Source organism: Pezoporus occidentalis, unplaced genomic scaffold (genome assembly GCF_034315485.1).
Source record: "Pezoporus occidentalis ecotype Australia unplaced genomic scaffold, CSIRO_AGI_Poc_V1 ctg8, whole genome shotgun sequence".
NCBI classification, from domain to species: domain Eukaryota; kingdom Metazoa; phylum Chordata; class Aves; order Psittaciformes; family Psittacidae; genus Pezoporus; species Pezoporus occidentalis.
In genome coordinates this window covers 2,523,250-2,547,068 of record NW_026916158.1, presented here as the reverse complement: position 1 = coordinate 2,547,068, position 23,819 = coordinate 2,523,250, and the positions used below count along the sequence as shown (strand labels likewise).

Below are 23,819 nucleotides of genomic sequence, written 5' to 3'. Positions count from 1 at the left end.
CTTCCTTCCCTGGGGATCTGAAATTACTTAAAGCTGAGCTTTTGTGCTATTTGGAAATGGATAGGCCCAGCAAATGAAAGATGGCATTAGGGCTGCAGCCTGCGTTGCAGCCTGCTGCTCCCCTGACATCAGTCAGAGGGAAGCCTCTCCCTCAGTAAAGATAAATGTTCATAGGCACAGGAAAGAGCCCAGGAAACTTCTACCACACACTGTGAGTGCTGTTATTAGGCTAAGCCGTAATTGGGTCCCCGTCCCTCTCTCTTGCATGTGCACATCACACAGGTGCACACACAGACACACCTGGCTCGGTGTGAAAACAAGCAGGGCTGAAAGTGAGGTAATGTGCTTGTGCAGCTCTGCTGACAGAGACCTGTACAGGAGTCCGCACCCAGCAGCCAGGCCAGCCGAGACAGGATTTATTGAGGGAGCAGAGTGTTCTCATCTGAAGCCCGCTCAACTCACAGCAGAGGCACCTCCCAGTGCCTTCCAAACAAACCCCTGATGATCTTGGTTCAAAATCCAGTTTCTGTGCTGGCCTGTTTAGTTGCATCACTCACTGGGGACAGATGTAGGATAAGTTATGTGGGGCACCACATTCAACTGTCCAAAAGATATACATCAGCTACTTTTTAATCATGACAAGAAGAGCATGACACCTCCCATCGCCAGGACAGTTGTGCCACAGAAAACCAGCCAAGCGTGTTTCAGATCTGCAGCTTTATTCTCGTATGAAAGGTTAAAGGCAAAGCTAGAAAAATGAACCTACTGGTACATACTCACTGAATGCTTCTAAGGCAAGATAGGGAGGTAAAACTTGTATTGCCACAAAGAACCAACGGAAGGCTTTAAAGCACATCTAGCATTCAGTTTTTATTTGTAAGTAGCCAAATTTAAAGCAGCTTTTCAGTCTTTAAAACCCTCTCACCTTTCTGGAATGCTTCAAAAGGAAGATAACCTGAGGATGGTGTCTTCTCTCCAGAGGGATGAGACAGATGCTCTGCATGAGGTGCAGAAATGGACCAACAAGGAATGCCAAATGAAACCCAACTGCCTGGCTGTGGGCTCCTGCTGCTCATTAGACAAGGCAAGGCTGCACAGCACCCTGCCACATGAAAAAGCAGCAGTCACCTTGGCTGTCCCCATGCCTGAGTGCCTGTGGCACAGATGGGCACCACGTACTTGCCCCAAGAAGAGCCAGGAGCTGAGCTCCAGGCATGGTGAGTGTGAAATGTCCTGCTCCAGCTACTGGACTGCACTTCCTCCTGGAGGGGTGAGGCCATAGGCAGTGAGATACTAAACATTCTTGGGATCCTAAGGGATCCCCTGGGATGCAATGGATGGGGGCTGGCCACCCTTCCCAAGGGATTGCTGGTGCAGCCACTACAGCTCTGCAAGGCTGGCTGCAGCCCGAGCTGCTCCAGGGGTGGTGGTGCCCTAGTCTTCAGGGATTGGAGTGTTGCAGTTCCCATGATAAATTTTGACCTCACCCTTGCACTGGAAGTACTGGTCGAACACGTCACTGTATCCATGGTCCTTCCACCATGTGCAAAGCTGCCGATTCCACGTACAGTCAAGCACATGGAAAAGCTCTGGGTGCTCCATCCCCACCATGGTGAAGAAATCCTGGTCCCCAAGGTGGCCCTTGAAGTGGTACTTCCCTGTCAGATTTTGCAGCATGGAGGGCTCCAGCAGCTGGTTGTAGAGCTTGGACTGCCTCATGGCTTCCAGGTTCAGGAGCAGGACACCGCTGTTGAAGCCAGGCAGCCCATCAGGAGGGGGCTCCCCCACTTTGGTTTGGGGGTTCTCGCGGCGGTACTGCCAGAACGTGTGCCTGCAAAGAGAGGAAAAACAGGAACAGGGGAGTCAGGGAGTGCAGCTCAAAGAACAGCCATGTCAAGCCTGGGCAGGTCTGGATCACAGCACAGGATCTACCACTCAAGGGATCTCGCAGTGTTTGTCTTTTGCTGGCTGAAGGCACCCAGAGCAGCCTGCTGCTTCACAGGCTGTGTCACTCTCCAACCCCCTGCACAGGATGCTGCCCAGACCTCAAACCACTACTCTTGGTCTCTCCTAAAGCCCCTTTTGTTTCTAACAGCATCACTCTGGTGAGCCAACTGGACACAGGATCGTGTGACAGCTCACACGGCTGTGCGGGTAGACAAAACCACATCCCCAGTGCCTAGGGGGAACCAGCAGAAGAGCCCCCTAGCTGATACATGCCAGGAAAATGTCCTGCAGTTAATGGGATCTCAGCAGCAGAGCTCACAGCATCATTATTATTTGATTACAGGGAAGCTCCAGATCAAAGATCAGCCCCAGCTTGAGGCTGTGCAAAAAGGCTTGAAGTAAATCTGAGTAGCAGAAACAGTTCTTAAAAATAGAAGAAATCCAGTGGCAACAGGTCATTAGCTAAGCGAGCACTGCTGTAGTAGCTCTAGCAGATGCAATCTTCATTGGCTAATTTCCAGCTGCCAGGGAGAAAAGAGCAGTGCAAGTATAGCAATGCACAAAACTAACTCCAGAGGGTGATTCAAACGGGAAAAATTTAGACTACCTGAGCAAGCAGCCCAAAAATGTCTTTGGCTCCTTCCTCAGCCCTGGGGCAGTGAGCACACCCCACCATACACACACTGGCTGCTCCCACTTGCAGGAATTGAATTCATCCCATGCTATTAACCAAGTGGCTGGGGTTGAATCAGCCCCAAAAGACCACTCCCATTCAGACTGAAAGCCTTCTGCCCCAATCAGCACCCTTTGCTGCAAAGCTGGGCAGCTGAGAGCTGGCTGAGCCTGTGGTTCAGAGGGCAGGAGGGACCTGTGGTCCTATCCCACCATTTGATAGCCCAGACCTGCCAGCACCGAGGTTTTTTTCCAGCCCTAACACTTCAGGTAAAGCTACAGCAGTTTTGGGTTTTGGCATTTTGCACCTTGCTGTGAAGACGTCAGGGAGAAATACTGTTATAAAGAATAAGCCAAGCCTGTCACTGGTTCCTCTCCAAATCTGTCAGACACTGACCAGAGTCTCCATGCATCTCCCAGGAACAAGAAATTTTTGGTACATGGCGTGAATTTAGCACCCAAAGGTTTAAAGTGTTCCCATGCTTGAAAGCTGAAGCTGTGCTAATTCAGATGTAAGAAGATGCAGGGACATTAGCTGCTGGGACACCTCCAGAGCCACAGTAGGCAGTCCCCCACATTTAAATTGAAATCTTTCTTGTAAGAAGCTGTGTTCAGGTCCAACAGGCACTTGCTCAGGAAATCCTACAGTTTGTACAGAGATCAGATATTAAATCCATCCTTCTGGCCTGTCCTCCGGATCTCCAGCACAGCACTGCAAGACTGGCCAAGGTGAGAGCCAGGATTCAACAGCCACCAGCAGAATTGTCCCAGCAGAAAATGTGGGTCTATTAATGATGCCAACTACGAGCACCTTTTCTATTCCCTGATCTGGAGCACCACAACCATCATGCAGCATTGCTTCCTTACAACTGTCTATTTAGATGCTTTAGAATCAAACCTCTGATATTTCTCATTTCAGGAAGGGTCTTTACACTGCTCCCTTTCACCCGTTTCAGGACAGAAGGGGTTTTTCCAAGAGCCAGTCCTCCATGGAAGGAGGGCTCAGACTTTGAGCAGTCATTTCCAGGCCTCCCAGGGAAGGGGAGCGGAGGATGGCTGCCTCACCAGAGCCCACAGGCACCAGCACTCCTTTGATCTAAAGGGCAGGGAAGGGATAAAAGGGCTCTGCCTCTGCAAAGAGCAGCTATGTCTTGAGGAGAGGCACCAGGTCACTGCGAAGACAACTCATGGATGCTCATGCAAAAAGGAAGGTGAAATGCTCTCCGCACTGCATGAGAGGGAAGCTCAACCTGCAAAGACAAGACACGGCCAGGGGCTGATCAGCCTCCCAAAGTGCTCAGGTCCAGGGGACTGAGCAGAGACTGGCTCAAGCCCACCTCTGCACACTCTGCTCTTTCTGCTTCTCCCTGTCAGTGCCAGGAAAGCCATTGCTATGTCCAAAAATTGATGCTGGAATCTGGCAGGAGGGAAAGTGGGAGCAGTGCTGTGGAAGAAGGCACCTTTATACCTCCACCGCAGCAGAGCTGACTCCTTCCACATTCTTACCTTTAAAACACGCTGCCCAAGCTAAGGCATGGGATTACAGCCCCTTGCAGCTAAGACAGGAAAAACACAAGAGCCCAAGCCCTCAGTATCTCTAGGCCATAGTGGGGTGAAGCAGATCTGTATCAAATGACTCAATTTTTCAGCAGCGCCATTCCCCAGTGGATTACTCAGTGATGGCTGATAACAAGGAGGGAGTAATGTGCCCTTTTCTTCAGACTGAGAAATAGCAATTGTTCAGCCCTTCCTCCCGGCACTGGCGTGACGGGGCCATCCTCCTCTGGCTGCGCATGGGGACCATGGGGAAGCAGGGCTGGGTGGGGAGGACGGGGATGTCTCCAGGGAGTGATGCCGGGGAGAGATTCAGGATGCGATGAGCTGTGGGTGGCTCTGCAGCACAGATGGCTTGGGAGCCCGGCCGAAGCACACCGCAGCCTTGCCAGTACTGGGCTCAGGCCAACCAAGGGAAAGGTATTCTGGTATGGCCACTGGCAGCATGTGGATTTCACTTGGCTTTTATCCTTCTAATCGAGAGTTTTGGTGCTGTCCTTCTGCTGGGGCCAGGACAAAGAAGAGCGTCAAAAAGCACCTCCACCCATTTGGAAGTGGAAAGAGCAGCGGGTACAAGAGCACTGTTTTCTTTGGAGGAGATGGAGCTGGGGAAGCACAGCAACCAGCCAAACAACTAACCCAGCCTGTGCCCTTCACTGCTCTGTCCTGCCCAACATCAGCCCTTGGCACCCACCTCAAACTTTGGCACAACATGGGGGAAAATCTCAGGGTTTGATGAGCACGCTGCCAGGATGCAGGGAGGGGGTGTCTAGGCTAGCCCTAGAGACAACCATTTAGGAACTGAGCCTCAGTTGGATACAATGGAGATGTCTCCCTGCCCCAAGCCCCTGGAGCAGGTGGATCTCCCTTGGGACAGGCAGTTCAGGCAGGGCAGCCTGTGACCAGCCTTGGCTCTGGGGTGCCCTCCTCCCTGCCCCCCAGCAGTGAAAATCACGGCAGGAAGGCAGCCTGGAGATGCCGGGATGCAACAGGGCCAGGATGTAATGGGGCAGGAAGCTGCTGGCCGGGATGAGGGGAGGAGAAAGGAAGAGGAGGCATTTCAGGCTTTTGTTAACCTCTAGACTGGAGGGGAAAGAGGTGACCCTGGGCTCCAGCCCCTGTAGCATGGTGTGGGGGAGCCGTGTGGGGCTGCTGCCGCAAGCACCCGCTTGCAGCCCCAACGGGCTTTGCTTTGAGAAGCTGTTTATAAACAGAGCCGGCGTGTGCTAGGAAACATCTGGAGAAGAGCATTTCCAAGCATTCAAATGCCGGGCCCAGGCAGCCCAGATAAAAACCCCTTCTTCCACCGTGACTTCCCTTGCTGCCTGGCGCAGGGTGCTCCCGGCACCTCCCCTGCCTCGCAGCCCAGTGATCATGAGCCTCAGCTCAGGCAGAGCTGCCATCGCACCCTTTAAAACAGAGGATAGCTGCCAGAGGCAGACAGGACTGCTCCAGCTGTCAGCTGTATTTTGCCTGTCCTTCCCTTGCTTTCATGCACAGCAAGAGGAAAACACTGGGTGGGTGGAAGACTTTGTCCAAATCCATGGACTTGTTTATTTCAGCTCTGGGTTCTGGGACAACTTCGTTGGATGACTTGGAAACTGCTGGTAAAGCAGCAGGGTGCTCTCGCTGGAAGGAAAGGTAAGGTGCCAGCTGGGTGACCAACAGCAAGCCTCAAGCACTGACCCCACAGGCAGCAGACTGGGCTTTTGTGCCTGTACCCATCTGAGATGTTCAAGAAGCTGCAACCTTGCCACATCAGCTGCATGGCTGCCACTGGCCTTGCTGATGAGATGTGGATCCTCCCCATGCAAGATGGGCAGCAGCAGTGGGCCAGCACTTTGAAGACATGCTTTGTTACCAAGTCCCTTTCATGGGGATCAAGGCTGGGAGACCCGGAGCCCCATCCAGCCAGGCGCAGGGCTCCTGGCACAGAAGGGAAGCATGGGCTGTTGGCTGTCCCTCTCTGCGTCACTCCAGCAGCAGCCCTGCCAGCCCAAACACCAACTAAAACAACAAGCGCACGCTCTCGCTACTTCTAAATACGCTTTTTGGTTCCTGAGCCAGAAAACAAATGTCTGGCGGCATTATCCCCAGCTGCAGCTGCTGGCAAATGCTGCTGTTCCTGTGCAACAAGCATCGAGGCGTGAGCGTGCTGTGCTCCTCACTCCATGCCACTACTAGCGCTCCCCTGGGAGGGCAGGATGATGAGGCATGTAGCTGCAGTTCTGCCGTGCAATCCCCAGCCAAGCTGCCCACCTGCTGGTGCCCAGCGAGCCGGCTGAGGCAGTGGAGAGTATGGGAAGTATGCAGTGTTCTGAATGGTATGGAGGACATGGCTGAAATGGAGGAGGGGAGAGCAAACAGAAGGGGTAAATAACTGTAAAGGCTTCTGGGGTAACAGACACATGCTTAAAAGCAACCTTGTCCCCTGCAACCTGGATGATGGTGTCTTCATCCGGGGGATGATGGTGGCTTTTGCCCCTAATTGTCAGCAAGAAGTAAGAGCACAGCCAAGAAATCTCCCGGTACCTTTCTCATCTTGGCTAAACCTTGCTGTGGCAGGCAGCTGCCTGCCCCTTGCCACCACTCTGCTCAACCTAGATTAACTCTCTGGAAAAGGCTGTTGTCCCTTCCTCCAGTTCGCCTCCAAAGGCACTGCTGCAGTGAAGATGGGCCCTTCTGACTTTCTGCCACAGCTGGAGGTAAGCAGCTCCCCCAGGGCTGCATTCAGAGTAGCATCTGATCTACACTCCCCCTTCCCACCCCAGCACTGACGGACTCTGGCTGGGGTGAGCTCAGCCCTGCTGCATACACAGGCTTTGCAACAAAGTGGCCCTTGTTGCTAATTGCTTATTGTACACGTGCAAACACTAAACCCCTTAAGGAGCTGGGGTGGCAGGTTCAGTACCAGGCTGGCACAGAGAGCCTTAGCTGAGGCTGAGCAGCTTGTGTAACGCAGGAAATCTCAGCTCTGTGCTTCTTGGGAGCAATGGCATCCCCAACACAGTGAATACCCCTTGTTCTGCAGTGAAAAACATCACCATGGTGCAAACCAACCCCCATTCCCAGCCCAGGACAGCATGCAGGATGTGTTTGTTGGTGTGCACACCAGGACCACCTTACCCTCCTCTGATGAGTTCATAGCGAGGGCCCAGCTCACAAAGGACTCCAGCCCTCCCTTGGAAAATGCTGACAAATTGCGTTCTTCAATGAAGACATCAGTAATTCCTTAATAGATTTCTCACGTAATGCACAAATTATGTCTCTGCAGCACTGATCCCTACTACAGCAGCATCTGCATGCCAAGCTTTTAAAAGGCCTGTATTTGGAGCAGCAAATTGATTCTTGATGATTACATTTCTGCGTGAACTTAACAGTCCAAAACCAGGCACACTTAAGTGGACTGATCTTAAGTATGTGATCAGTAGCAACTTGTGACACAGCTTGCACGCAAAACCCTTCCTTGGGACATAGATTTACAACTTCCCCCCAGATTTTTGCACCCCAGACTGGTGCTGAAATCACCCTCTGAACAGAGGTGCGACCATAAATCCTTGTCTGGGTTGTAGATTGGTTTCCTTCCCTTTATCAAGCATGGCACTAGTGGCAGGGGAGAATGATTGGCTGTGTGCATCAGACCATCTGCTCCTTCAGCACTGGGGAAGGATGGGGTCAGCCTGTTCGTGAGGCACTTTAAAACACTGTGAGCCTAATTAGTGCCAGAACAGCAGATTTCTATTAACTGTGAATGGACTCTGCTCTGGCAGTGCTCTCCTGCCTGCCTCAGAGGGCTGAGGTGTCCCGGGCCACCCTTCCCTACCAATGGGTCTCTCAGGAACAGAGAAGATGTTCTCCCTTCACAGATGCTCACCTGGTGCTGTGGGGAGGAGAAATAAAAGGCCTCCATGCCTGTACAGGAGTCTCAGCCACGGAACGTTTTGCTGCCACAGGGGGGTTCTGGCACTGAGTTCTGGAGGGAATCGCCACTGAGCTTCAGAGAGTAAGAGGACATTGTGGGAACCCCCCCAGAGGATTGTTGTGAGCTTCCTTGTGTAGCACCAGCACCGTATCACTCCACTAAGTATTCCAGCTATGCACCCAAACCTCTCCACTTCCTGCTGTTTGTTTGTTCCTCCATCAAAGGGCTTCAGCTCTTGGAAGCTCCTTCTCTACTAAGTGCTGGTGAGGAAGCCCTTGGCTGAGGGGCCCCATCCGCTACTCCCTGGCCCACCTCCGGATGCTCAGCCCCAGCAGTCACTTTCCAGAGTAGACTCAAGAGCTAAGCTGGGCTTGTTTGAGACCTCTGCTACCATCTACAGCCCAGACTCCCCTCTCCACCATGCCGCAAAACCTTCTCAGGTGCAAGGAGATAAGAACGCCTGCACCGCAGAGGCCACTGCCCATGAATAGCATTTTTCTTAGCAGCCCCAAAACAGGTTGTGACCTCCTTCACAAGCATCATTGCCCAGCATGGACCTGCTCTTTTTTCAGCACATGGTTTCCCATGTCAAAACGTAACTACTGAAGATGACAGCAGTTGTGCAAATACCCAGCTGGATCTAACCACCAGCTCACATTGCTCAGCATGCAGAGGCTGGTGAGCTACCAGTGCAGCCAGGTATTCCAGCAACCCCAAGATGCCATCAGTGTGACACCTACCTCTAGACACTGAAACTGAGATGTTCAGGAACTGTAACTGAGAAGTTCAGGAGTTGAAGACAAGTGCAGGTACGGTAACTGATGCATGCTCACCTGATGCATCCTGAACTCGTGTGCTATGGCCAACAAAAAACCTCAAACCAAAACAATATAGCAAAGTCACAGCAAACTTCTCAGGCAGCCCTTGCACATGAAGACCGCCATCCACGTGTGCTCTCTGCAGTACTGCAAAGTCCGTGGAAAGCAAGCTTGAACCCATTCTTGAAGAGACCTGACTGCCTCAGCCAAACACACACAGGTGTCTTGGTTACTGGAAAAAAATCGTGGCTGTAATGTCCAATATGTCCAAAGGGACAGTTAATAGTATTATCAGAAGTATTCATGATAATTGATGCACAGTTGTGGTTGTCAGACCTTGTCCTATTTATTAATTAGTTTAAAATGACATTTCAAGTTTGCTTGGTAATGGGAGTAAGTGCAACAGGTCCTATATATCACTGATGTGCAGAGATGTAAAACAACAAAACCCCTCACCTTTTTTTTTTATTTTTTTAATCAGAAAGTAATGCTGCATTCCTGAAATCAGTTCTGCTGCCAGTTCTTTACAGGTTCTGCTTGTTCCGTAATTTTGGCTGCTTCTTGGTAGCCATTGCCAAAGAATTCCTAGAACTGTTCCCTGTGCATCAATCAGCAGCATGTGCTACAAATGAAGTCAAAGCCTTGAAATGGTTTCAAATCCAAAGTGTCCAGGGTCTGGCTTGCAGGGCTGTGGGCAGGCAGCACTGGCATCACCATGCCTGGTGGGGCACAGGCAAGGCAAATTCCCCTGCCTTCGCTGACTGAGGGGCTTGGGAAACAGCCTGTCATGACAGGCAACTCCCTGGTCCCCAAGGGAAAAGCATTTGGGAAAACAGCAGTCTCCACATAAGGGCAACGTGCCTGCATGAGGTGCTGTGAAACCAGGAGAACTCAGGCAGCAAGATCTGCCTGCTGGAGATGGTTATCTGCAACCCTGGAAAGCTCCATCCCAGGCAACAACCCACCTGCACTGCTGTATCATACAAACACCACCCCTGCCTCAGCTGGTACTCCGGGAATCCAGCTGCTCCCCTTGCCTGCAGCTGTCTGCAGCACTTTGGGTTTTATTTAGATCCCAAGAGAAGGTACAGGACGTACTGCCTCAGCCCAGACATGCCGACAGCCCAGCCTTGCCGTGGATTCAGCATTAGCCTTCTTGCAGCCCAGGATAATTCCATTCGTCTTCCAAACATCTGACAAACTGGCTTAGCACCGCTGCCGCTGAGCTCCCAGCAAACACTGAGCACTGAAAGTACCGTGCCTCTGGGTCTGCAGGTTGCACAGGCTTGCTTCCAGTCATTAATGGACTTCTCTGGGTTATTTTACCAGCTTTCAAACAAACAAAACCCATGCGACAGAGCACACAGCACACCTACAGGAGCTCTCACATGATCACAAGCAGAAACAAAGTTTTTCCTTTCACAAGATAATGTCTCATGCAAGCTCTCCCCACGTTTGAGGCAGAAGCAAACGCAAATGGCCTTGCAGCCATACAAGGACCAAAGTGTTTCTCCTTTGTAGTCTGTAGCTGTCTCTTTGATGTAGATATCCTTTCCTGCAGGACAAACTTGTATCAGTCCCAGCAGTGTGCATTCCCAAGATAATTCTAGCTTTTATTAGCTTCTTGTCACACAGGCAGCAGTGAAGATCTCACCCAACATCAGGAATGGAGGCTGCAGCCACCCTTCCAGTGCCAGCTATGTTCATCCTTGGACCTGAGAAGGTCTGAGACCTCTCCTGAGGTCCACCATCACAGCAGTACCTTGCTCCAACCTGGAGCAAGGGGGTAAAAGCAACCACCTGAGGACCTCCTATGGGTGAGGTGCTTTCTGTTGCCAGCAGACCATTCCTCTCCAGCGAGAACTCAAGGGGAGCAATGTAAGGGCAGCACTGAGGGCCCTGGGTGGTACCAGAACTAGCAGGCACCCAGAGTTCACCAGCACACGGCAATGCCAGTAACACCACCGGCATCACATAGGAAGTGAAGAGGCCAGGATGGCGCTCGGTACGGGACGGAGAGCATGGCAGGGCACACTGGTCCAGGGTCAGCCCGAGGTTGCCAAGAGCAGCTGTGCAATCACTGTTCTGCTTCCTCTCACACACCACCAATGTGACCGGAAGGATCTATAACCTGGAAACTTGGTGAGAAACTCAATAAGAATAGGGGTTAAGCTCTGTCTTCTGTAATCGGAGAGTTTCCAGGACATTTCTGGGAGTGCCGCAGTATTTCCCCTCTGTGTTCATCTCAACCGTGGGACTGCTTTGAAATGGGCACGCTTCTCCCTTTAACACCTGGCAGTGCTGAGCACCTGACAAGTGCTGAGCCGAGCCAGGCTGGCAAGGAGGCTGGCAAGGAGGCTGGCAGGGAGGTCTGGGTTGCAGCAGCATCTGCATGAGGATGCCCAATGGAGACCTCTGCTGTGCCCCAGGTGCAGCCCCTGCTGCTCATGCCTGGTCAGGCGGCTGACCTGCAGCATGCCCTGCTTCACTTGGCCATCACCCAGCTCCACTGCAGGGGTGACCATGGCCAAGCCACTCTCCAGGCCAGATACATACCCTGCATGCACATAGAGGACAGTGACCTTCCTGCTTGCCTGGTAATAGGCTGGCAGGCTGCATCTGCAGTGCATGTTTCTTAGCAGGGCTAATTGCACAGGAGGACCTGGACGTCTCCATTTGGCAGGATCTGGCATGGAAGGCTCAATGCAACATACATATTTACACAGAGCATCATCACGCACCCTCTGTAGCCTGGTGAACAGGACACTGCCAGCACTCCTGAGTAGCTGAAATGCTGCAGGGGACAACAGCATTTTTAATTAAGGTTACGACTCTGCAGAAGCACTTCATAGCACAGAAAGCCTTTTGGACCAAGCAAACTTAGATGAAGATTTTAATCTTTCCATCAAAATCATTCTCACTGAAGCAGGAGCTTCCAGTCTTGGCTGTGTGTGGATCCTGTTCAGGCAGACACATGAGCAAGCATATGTCAGTGCTGGGAAGAGGCTCTGCCTGCAGGTCAGCAAACAAACATCAACCTGGCAGGAGGCATCCAGTGCTGCCATGGAAAGCCCACAGGTGTCTATGACCCTAGTGCATAGTACCAGTGACTCCAACAATCCTGGCAGTGGGGCAGCCTCCTGTGGGATAAAGCTCTGCCTGTGACTCCATTCACAGAGGTGTTGACCATAACTGGTGTAACACATCGCATCCAGAAGCCGCAGGAAGGACAACACGCCTGACCCACGGACAGAGTGCCGCTTCCTCCGCTGCAGCTGAAGAGAAGCAAACCCGATGCCAATGGTCTTGGGCCTCAGAGCAACTCCTGCACCTGACATGGGCTCCTGCAACCTTCCCCTCCACACCCAGGACCCTTGCCAGACATCAGCCTGTGGGACATGGCCAGGAGGTTGATTCGCAGGGCCATCCACATACAGCTTCAGCAGGAGCTACTGCCCTTCACAGGCTGCTCCAACCCACCCTGAGCAACCCCACAGGCTGTGCAACAGTTAAACCCCAGAGTTTGCCTTGCAGGAGGGCCAGGAGATCCTGTTGCTCAGAGAAATGCATTTGTCCAAGACAAACAGTGGCCAGGCATTGTTTCAGCATGAGTCAAATGAGTGGAAATGCTCCCTTGCCATCCTGTTTTGCTGTTTGGAGGTTTCTCCCTACCTTCAGGATGTGCAAGCAGGCTCCGGGATGTTTCCCATTTGCTGTTCCCTTACTCCTCCATTTCCTGTAAGCATCTGTGCTCAGTACTGCTCAGTGTGCACCAGTGCAGCAGCATGGGCCTTGTGCAGTCCCCAGCCTGTGCTGGGAAAATGCAGCCTAAAGCCAGATAGCCAGCGAGCTTCTGCTGAGGACAGCACTGCTTCCCAGAAAACAGTGCACTGTCTACAAAATTTGCTGTTCTGCACTTATTTACCTTCTCTGATGTGCCAAGTAGGTAGCAGAGATCCAGCACAGCCAAGAGGACTGACCTCCATGCATCTTCTCCACTGCTACAGAGAGGAGACCCAGGTGTTTCCCAGCCACCAGCTTACCCTGCCCTGAGGGTGCCAGTCCACAGCTCTGTGAGCAACCTCAAGAAAGCTCTGCTGGCTCACCCCAAGCCTCTGGGGCAAAGTTGGTACTTCAGAGAGGGCAGGACAATCTGAGTGCCAATGGGGAGAAACCACCACTGCTCCATAACCCTCCTCTACCCCCACTGCCACTTTTCCAAGTGATGCTCCAAGCGTGCGCATGTGTCAGATCACACATCTCGAGCTGGCACATCATATTCACACCTACAACACATTTTTATGTTGCTGAAATTATAAAAATAGTGAAAATATATATATATATTTTTTTTTTCAAAGATGCTCATGCTTTGTCAGCTTGTGTTTTCGTCTGGAAACTCTTTTAGTTGCAAGGTGTGAGCCCTGCAGGGTGCAGGCTTGGCAGGAGGGCAGGCTGGCGTATGCACAGCGCGCCCCGCGGCGGGTAATTTGGCAGCAAGAAGTATCAGGAACTTGTTTTCACACGAAGATCAAAACAGCACAAGAAGAGAAGCACAACATAGCCCAAAGTGACCCAGAGTGTCAAAACTGCAACAACAGAAAGTTCAGCCCAAAAATGCAGCCTGTGAGGGCCGTTACTGCTTGCCTTGTTTGTCCCCACCACAGGTGGCAGGAGGGGGGAGAACACAGCTTCAGCTTGGGTCAGATATTCCGTGCTCAGCCCTGCAGTCCCGTGCCTTGTCCCCTGCCGTGCTGGAGAGCTCTCCCTCCAGCTGAGCACCCCAAAGTTTAACTTGGCCCCCTCCAGGCACGCCCAGTCCCACAAATCACATCCAGGCAGCAGAACACCATCCCTGCACCATAGCTATGTGTGGAAATAATGCAAAACCAATCCCCGCAGAGACAGAAACACAGTGATTCCAACATGGACCAACTGAAGACAAACAAATGCTCCATTTGTGCTGTTACAGGCTGCACTGCTAATGAGTGGGATATGCCCTGCTGGGCAGCACTGACTGATGCTGAGAGTCCAACACAGCCCAGTGGCCACACTCAGCTGCTGTTTCCACACTGCTTTAAGCTTTAACAATTGGATATGATAAACTAGGGCTGGATTTACCATTCTGCGCACCAAAATCCTGCCAGGATACCCAAGGCAGATACAGGAGTCCTCCAGGGACTGCAGACTGTATAGGGCCTATGGAGATGAGACCTCAGCATCCATGTTCCTCTGGACCCATCTCTCTCTGCCACAAGCGCAAGCCAGGAAGGGAGGTGACACTTCTGCCACAGGCACAGAGATGTCTTTTCGCAGCCTGGGAACAGTGGTGACTTCTGCAGTCTGAGCAACCAGAAATGCTCTCATGAGCATGCTCTCAGTTGGCTTGGGATTCTAGGAAGCAATTGGTGGTGATTAATGACCACCAATTCCCTGCTGAACTTCTCTCTGTCCTTACCCTCATCCCTTGTGGATGCACTTGCAGCAGGAATGGCTGCTCCAGATCTTTGCAGCTCAGCTTTTGCCTAAAAGTGCTGGTGGACATGTCTTAGGATGTTCAGTTATTGATCTTACTATTACGGTTTCCAGTATGGAAGGAAAAGACATACAGAGCTCTTAAGCCTTTTTATCTTTCTCCAAGAACATTTACATTAGGATTAGTGAATCTAGCCGAGCCATCTCAGATGCTCAGACTCTGCTCAGCTGAGAAACCATTAATGTACCCTGTGTTGATTATATGATTCACCCTGGATTAAAACAAAACCTGAGGCCCATTCTTGGAACAATGCAGGTTAAATTAAATAAACTTTTTAAAGCATCAACCTGGAACTATGTCCCTGAAGAACACCAGTGGTTCCTGAATGGGAAGAGCTGGGCCCACCCCTTGTGGTTCCGACTACAGTTCACACAGGCTGATGGACAAAGGGTCTGAAGAGCAAGAGACCATGGGGCTATTCTCATGTTTGCAAGCCCAGGTCACCAACAGAGCTGCTCACTCAGTCTTGGCTGGGGGAATAGTTCTTCAGCAGAAGGTGCACTGACACTCCAGGGACACAGAACCTCTCTCTTGCCCAGACTCAACCCCTACTCTCTACAATATTCACAGCCAAAACATCTGAGCCCTGACACACAAACTGATGCTCCAGAATGCAGTCACAGCACCTCAGCAGGCATGGCTGGGCAGACACTCCTCTAGCAGATATACTATAATCTAGGTATGGATTCTGGCACTAATGACCAGGATCTTGGCTCTGGAAGCGCTGTGATGGTGCATGAGACCAAGGAAATCACAGGGATGCTGTACAATTTTGTTCGTACCTACAATTCTTAGATTAAGTCCCCCTGCAGGGATTAAAGCAGGGAGACTGCTTCCCCACAGATTTTCTTCCAAAGACCAATGTGAATTGGAGACACTGCCCTCCCACTGCTTCCCACGGGGAGGGGGCTGTACCTGTACACTGGCTGCATTTCCCTGGCAATCCCAATGACTGCTCCCTCTGGGAAGTTGTCAAATTCATCGAACAGGTCTCGGATGTTGGTCTTGTACTTCAGGTCCAAGTCTACCTGAATGACCTGTGTTATTTCTGAAAGCAAAAAAGAGGAGAAAAACAGCTATATAAGCCAAAATTATAAGCAGTGATTACCAATGGCTACTTGATGAATTACACCCAATGAGGATTTGGTGCCATGAGCCCCACAGACAAATACAATCCAGCTTCAACCTCTACATGAAGCTACCAACCTTTAACCATCATGACAGCATTTACCACTGCATATTTTAGGAATTATTCACTTCAGAAACCATTTTTGGTGACCTCCTGCTTCTATTCACTCCCTCCTTCTTCCAGAAGACTGGTTTTCCATATGACTGACAAAAGCAGGAGGTAGCTTCAACCCTGCTTCCTCTCCCTGTCTGAAAGTGCTTCTGCAGGAGCAGCCACACAAAACCTCATGCTCACATTCTGCTACATACTTCTGGGAAAAGCTACCAACTCTATGAGTGTTTCCCATCTCCAGCCTACACAGCATCCACCCCTGGCTTGAAGTACCAGACTGATTCCCCTCACAGACAACATCAGTAATTCAGTCAGTCACATAGGGCCCTTGGTAACACCTGCACAAGCTCATTAGCTGCCAGCAGTCTGACACGGGCTTCCCTGAGGGCAGAGATATCCCCCCCCCCCCGCCTACACAGAACTGCTGACAGTCTGCAGCAGCCTTGAAAACGTTATTACTGCCAGCACTACTGTCGGAGACAAGGAGGGTCAGGCACACACGGAAGCATTTTCCACTTGCAGGGGGAAAGTCAAGAGCAAGGGGAGGCTCGAGGGCATCATTATGAAGGCCAGGCCTGATCTCATTAACAGGTCAGGCTCCTGCCTGCATTTGTCAGTCTCCTCTGCAGCACATGAGACCGACTGATGGAGATGTTGCTTGGGAGAGGGTGCAGATGTGTCTCGTCAAGACTGTTTGTCCCAGGCGGATCTGGGAATGCTGTACAGATTGCAGCAGGCCAAGCGGGATACAGAAAACAGAAACACTATGAGAGATCAGACCATCAGCTGGGTTCCCCAGGCAAAGCCATGGTCACCTCCTGTCCAGCCATGCTCAGCCCTCCCTGGGGACCGTGAGCAGAAAAGAGCCATCTCCCACAGCATTACTAATGCCGCACTATTTAGGTGCATTGTAACATCCAAGAGCAAGATGGCCAGGTTTCTTAGCCCTCGGCACTAACTGGATTATAAGGACCATCAACCTGTTCTGGCCCCACTCATCATGCACAGCTGCCGTTACAGCTTCCAGCAGGCTGCATGCACGTCACCTCTGCCTTCCAAGCAAACCAGGCCCTCATCCTTCCTCCTGCCCTCCAAACCAGCCTGCCCTCATGCTCTGCTGCCTGCATCCTCCGTGGCTATGGGCAGGTCTTCTCATCAGGCTGGTCTCACCCTCCAGCCTTGACACCACCAGTGTGCTTGGGACAGGCTGCTGGCCACCACAGGTCTGCAATCACTCAGTTTTCAGCCTCCAAAGCCACTGTCGAGACCAGCGACACAGAAGCACTGAGAGCAGGCAGGCACGGGCCGCTGTCCTCCAGCACAGGAATGTAGCTTTGCCATTTCAAATGTGTTCATCACTCAGTGTTTGTGCGTCAAGCAGCTGCTGGGCTGTACAGCAGCTCTGAATTTTTTTGCAGATCCTGCACTAATCTGGGGCTCTTGGCAATTGGTTGTATCTACCACACTGTCCTCATTTAGAAGGAAAAAGCTCTGTGAGGTTAAGCAAAAAATATACTGCTTACTCTGCGAAGCATCCAAGCAGAAATATAAATCAAGGAGAAAGAGTATCTGAGCTTCAACCCAGGCTGTATCTCAATTTATTTTTTTTTAACATCCATCACTCCCTATCTGCTAAGGGAAAGGCCACACTTCTTTCACAGCCAGCAGTACAGCAATCCCCAGGCCTACCTAGTATTTACCACCACCATAATCCTCTGTTTGCAAAGATTTAAAACCTAGGCATAGTAATTCACTAGAGGCTAAAGCAGGTCTTGACCTGAAAGCAATTTCCCTCAGCCTTCCTAGATGCCTTAGAAATTGCTAGCACAACTCAAGCAGATGAACAGGCAGAGTGAAGGCTTTATGCAACGGAGAAAAAGACATGTATTGCAAATACCTCAAACATCCCCAGTGGTCCACACAACAGTGGTGCAAAATCCCAAAACCTTAATGCACTTGACAACATCCAGATCTGTCACAAAACTCTAGGGTGAAGATACCCCAGATCTGCAGCACAAGCTCAGCTCAAGAGAAGTAGGACTGTGGGGAACCTGAATCTTCTGAGGTGCTGCCAAGGATGGGGAGAGGGGATGGAGCTCCCAGGAGGTTCCCAGCATGCTCACCCCAGTGCACAGCAGCCCCCTGATGCCTCATCGGGTTTGAATTAAATCACCCACGACACGTCATCCGATTGTTCTCTAACATTACAGATGAGTGCAAACTGCAATTAATCACAGTGGAGAATGAAAGCTGAGCTTGGGGGACGCTGCCCCACCCCTGCCTCAGCGCCCCAGTGGGCAAAAGGCTCCGGAGAGTCCCAGTGCAGCTGCTGAGAGCCTTGGGTGCAGCGGGGAGCAGAGCATGGGTGCAGCTGCAGTGCTGGGCAGAGATGTCAGCACCACAGCAAGTCCAGTGTGGATAAACATGGCTTTTAAAACAAAGATGCTGGGTTCTCCATCCTGCCCTTCATTAGAGGCTCCCTGTGCTTGGCTCACGCTCCCTGTGAGCTGGCCCCTGCTGTGCTGGCAGAGCCCCCCAGGAAAAACTCATGACAAATTAGACCCACATAACACAAAGTACTTTTTCCTTCAAGCACGAACTGCAACACTGAGACAAAAAACAAGCATGGGTGACATTAAGCACCACTTTGCGAGATGCAGCTTGCACGGATAGATTAATGGCAAAGATTATTTCTCTGCCTGGGACTGGCAAGAGGCCAGGCACTAATATTTATGATGCATCATTCTTTTTTGCCCTTCCACCAAACACTTTGTCCTGGCTGCCATGTGGGGATGGAGGAATCGTGTGCTCTCTTAGGCACAAACTGCTTGGAGGAGTCCAGCTGGAAATGTGGGAAAGGCTGAGAGTGTTCTTCTCGGCAAAGGATTTTTCTGACTTTGCCATGCTGCATATTACCCTTTGCTCCTCTACTCCTTTCAACTCCGGCTCTTTCAGCCATAGTGCATAAAGTGGAGTTATGCCACTCAAAGCGGAGATGATCTCCATTAGCAGTGACAGCTTTATGGCACAGGCTGGCCCCATTTAAAGCTCATAATGTTTTACTGCAGCCTCATACCAGTAGCCACAGCAGGGCTGCTCTCCAGGCTTGCCTCAAACCCTCCCTCCAGCCATGTCCACAGGAGAAAGACCAGCTTCAGGGATGTGCAATCCTGCAGCAGTGTCTGCGGTGCTGAAAACCAGGAGAGAAAGGCACCACCAGTGCCTAAGCCACCCTGGGCACTGCTGCCAAAGAGAGAGAGAACCAAGGTTATCCCAAAGAGACAGCTGCCAGTTGCAGACCCCATTTGTGTAGGTGCTCCCTCCTTCCTGCAGGAGCCTCAGCCCAGCAAGGGGCACAGGCAGGCAGAGGTCACTTCCCTGTGCCTGCTGCCCAGCATCCTGTGCCAGGACCCAGCAGAGTGAGCAGGCTCCCCAGCTGCGTGCTGAGAGGCCCATCAGGTTGTATGGATGCTCTGAGTGGAACTCAGGAGCCCCTCTGCAGGGGACAGCTTCTGCAGCAAGTCTGATGGCCCTTCCCAGGAGGCACAGTGGGGACAAGGCAGTACGGGGGCAGGCCCACCCCACCAACATGTGCTGTGACCCTTAGGAACAAATTGTTCTTCTCAAGGCTGGGAAAGTGCTGGCCTCAGCTTCTTCCATACAAACCATGCCAGATCTGGGGCAGAGGCATGCCACCACTGGCAGCCACCATTGCGCTGTGGAAAAGGGAAAGGAGTGAAAATAACTTGTGTCAGGGAACAAATAGAACATTTGAGAGCTGCCATCACAACACAAAGGGCAGAAGCTGTCCAGCAAATGGTGTGGTCTTAATCACTGTTGATTGAGCAGTGGTTTAACAGCTTCAGAGTAGAAGCAGCAAGAATTGGAATCTCCTAGAGGTGGTGTAGCCCTCCAGCCCATTGACAAGTTCTGTTCCCTCCTCAGAGTACAAAATCTGCCAGCAGCTGGTCTGGCAGCAGACACACTGCAGGTGACAGTGGAATGGCAGGAGGGGACAGGCCACCACCCTGCCAGCCTGTTCTGTGCCCCAAATCTCACACACACTCCTGAGGCAACTGCTTGTCACCAGTGCTGGTAGTGATTTTGCCCTGCTTCCACCATCCTCTTCACCAGTGTCTCCATCTATTTCAACAAACCTGGTTTTGAGGACCTAAGCACCCTGATACACCATGGTAATGAGGACACACTCCGTGAACATAGAATTATTTAGGTTGAAAAAGACCTTTAAGATCGAGTCAAAACGTTAACCTGGCACTTGGCATGTATCTTGTGCTTTCCCTGCATCACAGCAGCGACATCTGGGGCCAGAGCCTGGCACCCTGTGCCCATAAGAGCAGAAGAGGTGAGATCAAGGGGGACACCGCTGGGACTGCCAGCCTCGCGTACTGTGGACCTCCCCCTGCAGAACCACAGCAGTGAGCTCTGCAGCACAAGGAGGCAGGAGCCCCTCCACCCTTCTGGAGATGGCACAAGGGGCAATGACCTCGATGGGTAGGTACAGACAGCTGCCGATGTGGAGGGGCTCAGAGACTCTTCTGCAGGGACAGCAGTAGGTGAGACGGCTGCGTGACACGGCACAGTGAAGGGACAGGAGTGTCCCCTGCTGGCTGCAGCTCTGGGTGTCGTGGGGCTGCTGCAGGGGTCTTGGAGGGGCCAGGGGGTGGCTGTGCATTTTGCCACTTGATTTGAACTGTTGGAAGGAAGACGGCTGGGTGGCCCAGGCTCTCCAAGCTGGGGTCAGCAGGATTGGTGAGCTCAGGTCCAGTGGTCTGCAAATGCTGGGCATACCTGCACAGCTTCCCCTCCATTGCTTTGTGTTTATCCCTGACTACCTGACTTTGGCCAGGTTTTGTAGCTGTCCCCATCACAACAGGGCTAGATTCCAAGGAAAGCAGGAGGTGTGAAGGCCTAGTAGCCACTTTTGGATCACTGCCTTGGGCGATAAAGCTCTCGGATCAGGGTGGCAGCAGCCCCTGCTCCAGCGGGCAGCGTACAGACCAGCAGCAACTCAGGGCACTAAAAAGCTGGCTGCGAAACCAGGATCCTCTGCCCGCAAGAGAGACGCGTGGCCAAGAAAAACACCGCTCCCACGGCCAGCACCAGGACTGGGCATGGGTGCGGGGGGTGGGGGTGGGTGACAGGGTCTGGAGGGTCCCTGTGCAACCAAGGTGGTGCTGCTCAGCAGCAGCAGCAGCCAGCCACCCTGAAAAGCCCCTGGTGTAGCGGGGAGCGGAGCATGAGTGGAGATGCAGTCCTGGGCGGATATGCCTGCACCCCAAGCAGCCTACTGTGGATACACACATCTTATTTACACAAACAGGCTGGGTTCTCCATACTGCCCTTCCTTAGAGGCTCCCTGTGCTTGCCTCACCAACCCCAGCGATGCCAGCTGCCCCTGGCCGTTCTCCCTCCTGCTGTCAGCAGGGCTGTGAGCAGCTTCCTCTCTGGCCATGTGCTCCCCCTGCAAGGTCTTATTTTCTCCACAGTCTCCCTCTCTACTTCCAAGATTAATCACTGCTGCCCTGACAGCACCAGAGAGTCTCACCCAGAGGAAGGCAGCCAAGGTAGGCGCATGCACATGTCTGCAAGCACAATTCACGCTCCACAGAGCTTGCTTCCAGCATGCTGGTGACTGGGGGTGGGGGGACTGCAGTCCCCATCCCAGGGCCTGGTGCTGCTCCAGAGCCCACCCTCCCAAGAGAAGATGATCCTACAGAGCCCTGCACTGGCAGGGCAGACAGCTTGCCTTCCAGGTGCCAGCTTAAACACAGGTCCTTGCCTCTGCTGGGTGGCCAAGGGTCCCCTCTGTTCGTTGGGGCAGCCTGGCAACCTCCCTTCCCTGCAAGCAGGGCACCAGGGGAGGGCATGCAGTGAGGGGGGATGTGCCCAAGCACCCCAGTCACTAACCAGGTTTCTGCAGCAGTGATGAGGCACCCAGCAGAGCAGAGAAGTGCTGCTGCACAGCAATCCCAGCCTATTCGCTAATTACAAATTTAGGCTGCCTGCCAGAGACAGATGACAAATCATCACTGCCACCCACAATGGGCAGCACCCAGCTGAACTCGGGGTCTGGTGCAGCAGCAATGGTCCTGGGTACCAACAGCAGCATCGCCCTGCTTGCCTTGCTCCACACCCCGTAGCCGTCTCCAGAGGGACGGGAAAGAATCGGCAGGAGATGGATGTACTTTGTTCCAGAAAATTAATTTTTCCTGTGCATCCTAGTGTCTCCTTGCAATCCATCAAGGTTTGAGGGACTAATATTTAACAGTGCTCAACACCTCAGTTCTTAACCAGACTCCAAGGCAGCGACACCACTGAGCATGGGACAGCTTTCGGGATGGAGCTGAAGGTGTTGCTTGATATGTATTTAATATACACTGCTGCTGGGGGGAGAGTGTGAAGACACTTTTTGGAGCTGCAGGAAGAGCAGCAGGAAACCTTCTAATCAGAAAAAATAAAGTTTAATTCCAGATTGCCATAAATTACAAGGCAATGTGGATGGAAAGCTGTGAAGTATCGGATGGATGAGACTGAAAGGGAAACCAAAAAGAGATACAGCAAAATAAATGTATTAAGGTAGATGAGCTCACATCCCGATTAACTGCACGTGGTGGTGGAAGGGGCTGCAGGCAGATTTTTCCTTGCCTTTTCCTGCTAAGCATTAATGAGCTACGGCAGCAGGGAGCAAGGCCATGGGGAGCGCGGCCCCAAGAATCAATGCTGGGTGACCCCCAGCAGCTTCACCCTTTAGTGCTAGGGGAGTGGGGCTGGCTGAGGAGGGAGGGGCACAGTACCCACCGAAGCACCAGGTCCCAAGACCCTGACTCTCCACATGGAGGGGGGAGCAGCCACACGCGCCTGCCCCCATCTGACAGATCTAGGGCATCCAAAAAGTAACCGATGGTGACACTGCAGCGAGGGGTGGAACGATGAGAAGTGACACCACCCCCACGGGCTGCGGGTTGCACTGGCCCCTAGCAGCAACAGTGCTGCAGGGAAGGGGCTTCTGCCATGGTGAAGCACCCAGGGGGCTGCCAGGCACCTGCCGAGCAGCATCTGCAGCCCTTCCTGAGGGGCTCTCCTGCCAGGAGAGACCTGTCCTGAGGGCAGCTGAATGGGGTTATCGTCTCAGTTTGGCAGGTGAGAACCCCCATACAAGGCAACAGCCTCCGGGGCCTTTACCTGGGGTGAACTTATTTAGAGGTTTGCTGTTGCCTGCTCCCAAAAGAACCACGAAAATAACTCCCCTGGCACAACAGGCTTGCCCCAGCAAGGAACAATGGCTGGCACCACCCTCCCTGTTGCTCGCAAATCCATCACTCCAGCCTCTTCTCATCACAGGATCTGACGTGAGTGCGAGCAGCCCAGAGACACACTGGGGAAGGAATCTGGCAGCTCTGGCTGCGGTGCGAAGCAGGCAGGGAGGTTATGAGAGCACAGCAGAAACCATTAACACCTCCTCCATCTCCATAACGATGGGAACATTTTTGCCAGAAAATAAGCCCTTCAGCTACTGCAGCATCCTGTGGGAACTGCGGCTTGCAAGGATGTGGCTCTGGTGCCAACTCCCATGGCTCTACCACAGACTCCCATTTTCTGTGTCTCTTCACAACATCTCCACTTTGATGATGTATGATCAGGCCTGGAGCACCTGGGACACAGGCACTCTCCTCCTAGCACTCTTCCAACCTGCTGCATTTCCGCATACCCCCAACATGGTGGGGCTCAGCAGTGACAGCAATGTTCAGCCAGCAGGAAAGGATTAGGAGTGATGCACTCAAAACGCTCATTTATTATAGTGTAAGTCACTGAGTTTTGTGGGTAGCTACACCATGCACCAGTAATTGCTCTACAGTGGACAGGAGGAAGAAAAAGAGGTGATGCTTCCCCATCTCCCTCTGCCAGGCTCCACTTTACAGACCTCTGATGCACATTTCCTTGTTCACTGTGTGACACAGGATTAGTGCACCATAACCCACTGCACACAGGTGCTGTTGAGGGGAAACATCACATGTAGTCACCTGGTACCCTGTGGGCAAACAGAGCCCAGCATAGGCAATCCTATATTACAGATCCAAATGTTTCAGCTGCAATAGCAAACCCTCACAGGCA

The 23,819-nt window shown here is 52.3% G+C and overlaps 1 protein-coding gene across 1 annotated transcript in view; it reads right to left on the bottom strand.

The window, feature by feature from the left end:
- Window positions 1-699: 699 nt before the first annotated feature.
- Window positions 700-23,819, bottom strand: part of XXYLT1 (xyloside xylosyltransferase 1) — a 35,421-nt gene continuing 12,301 nt past the window's right edge. The window contains exons 3-4 of the mRNA XM_062603389.1: window positions 15,362-15,494; window positions 700-1,831 (exon numbers count right to left, since the gene is read on the bottom strand). Of these exons, the coding sequence (XP_062459373.1) occupies window positions 1,435-1,831; window positions 15,362-15,494 (530 nt within the window). The 3' untranslated portion in view covers window positions 700-1,434. The remainder of the gene's footprint in view (window positions 1,832-15,361; window positions 15,495-23,819) is intronic.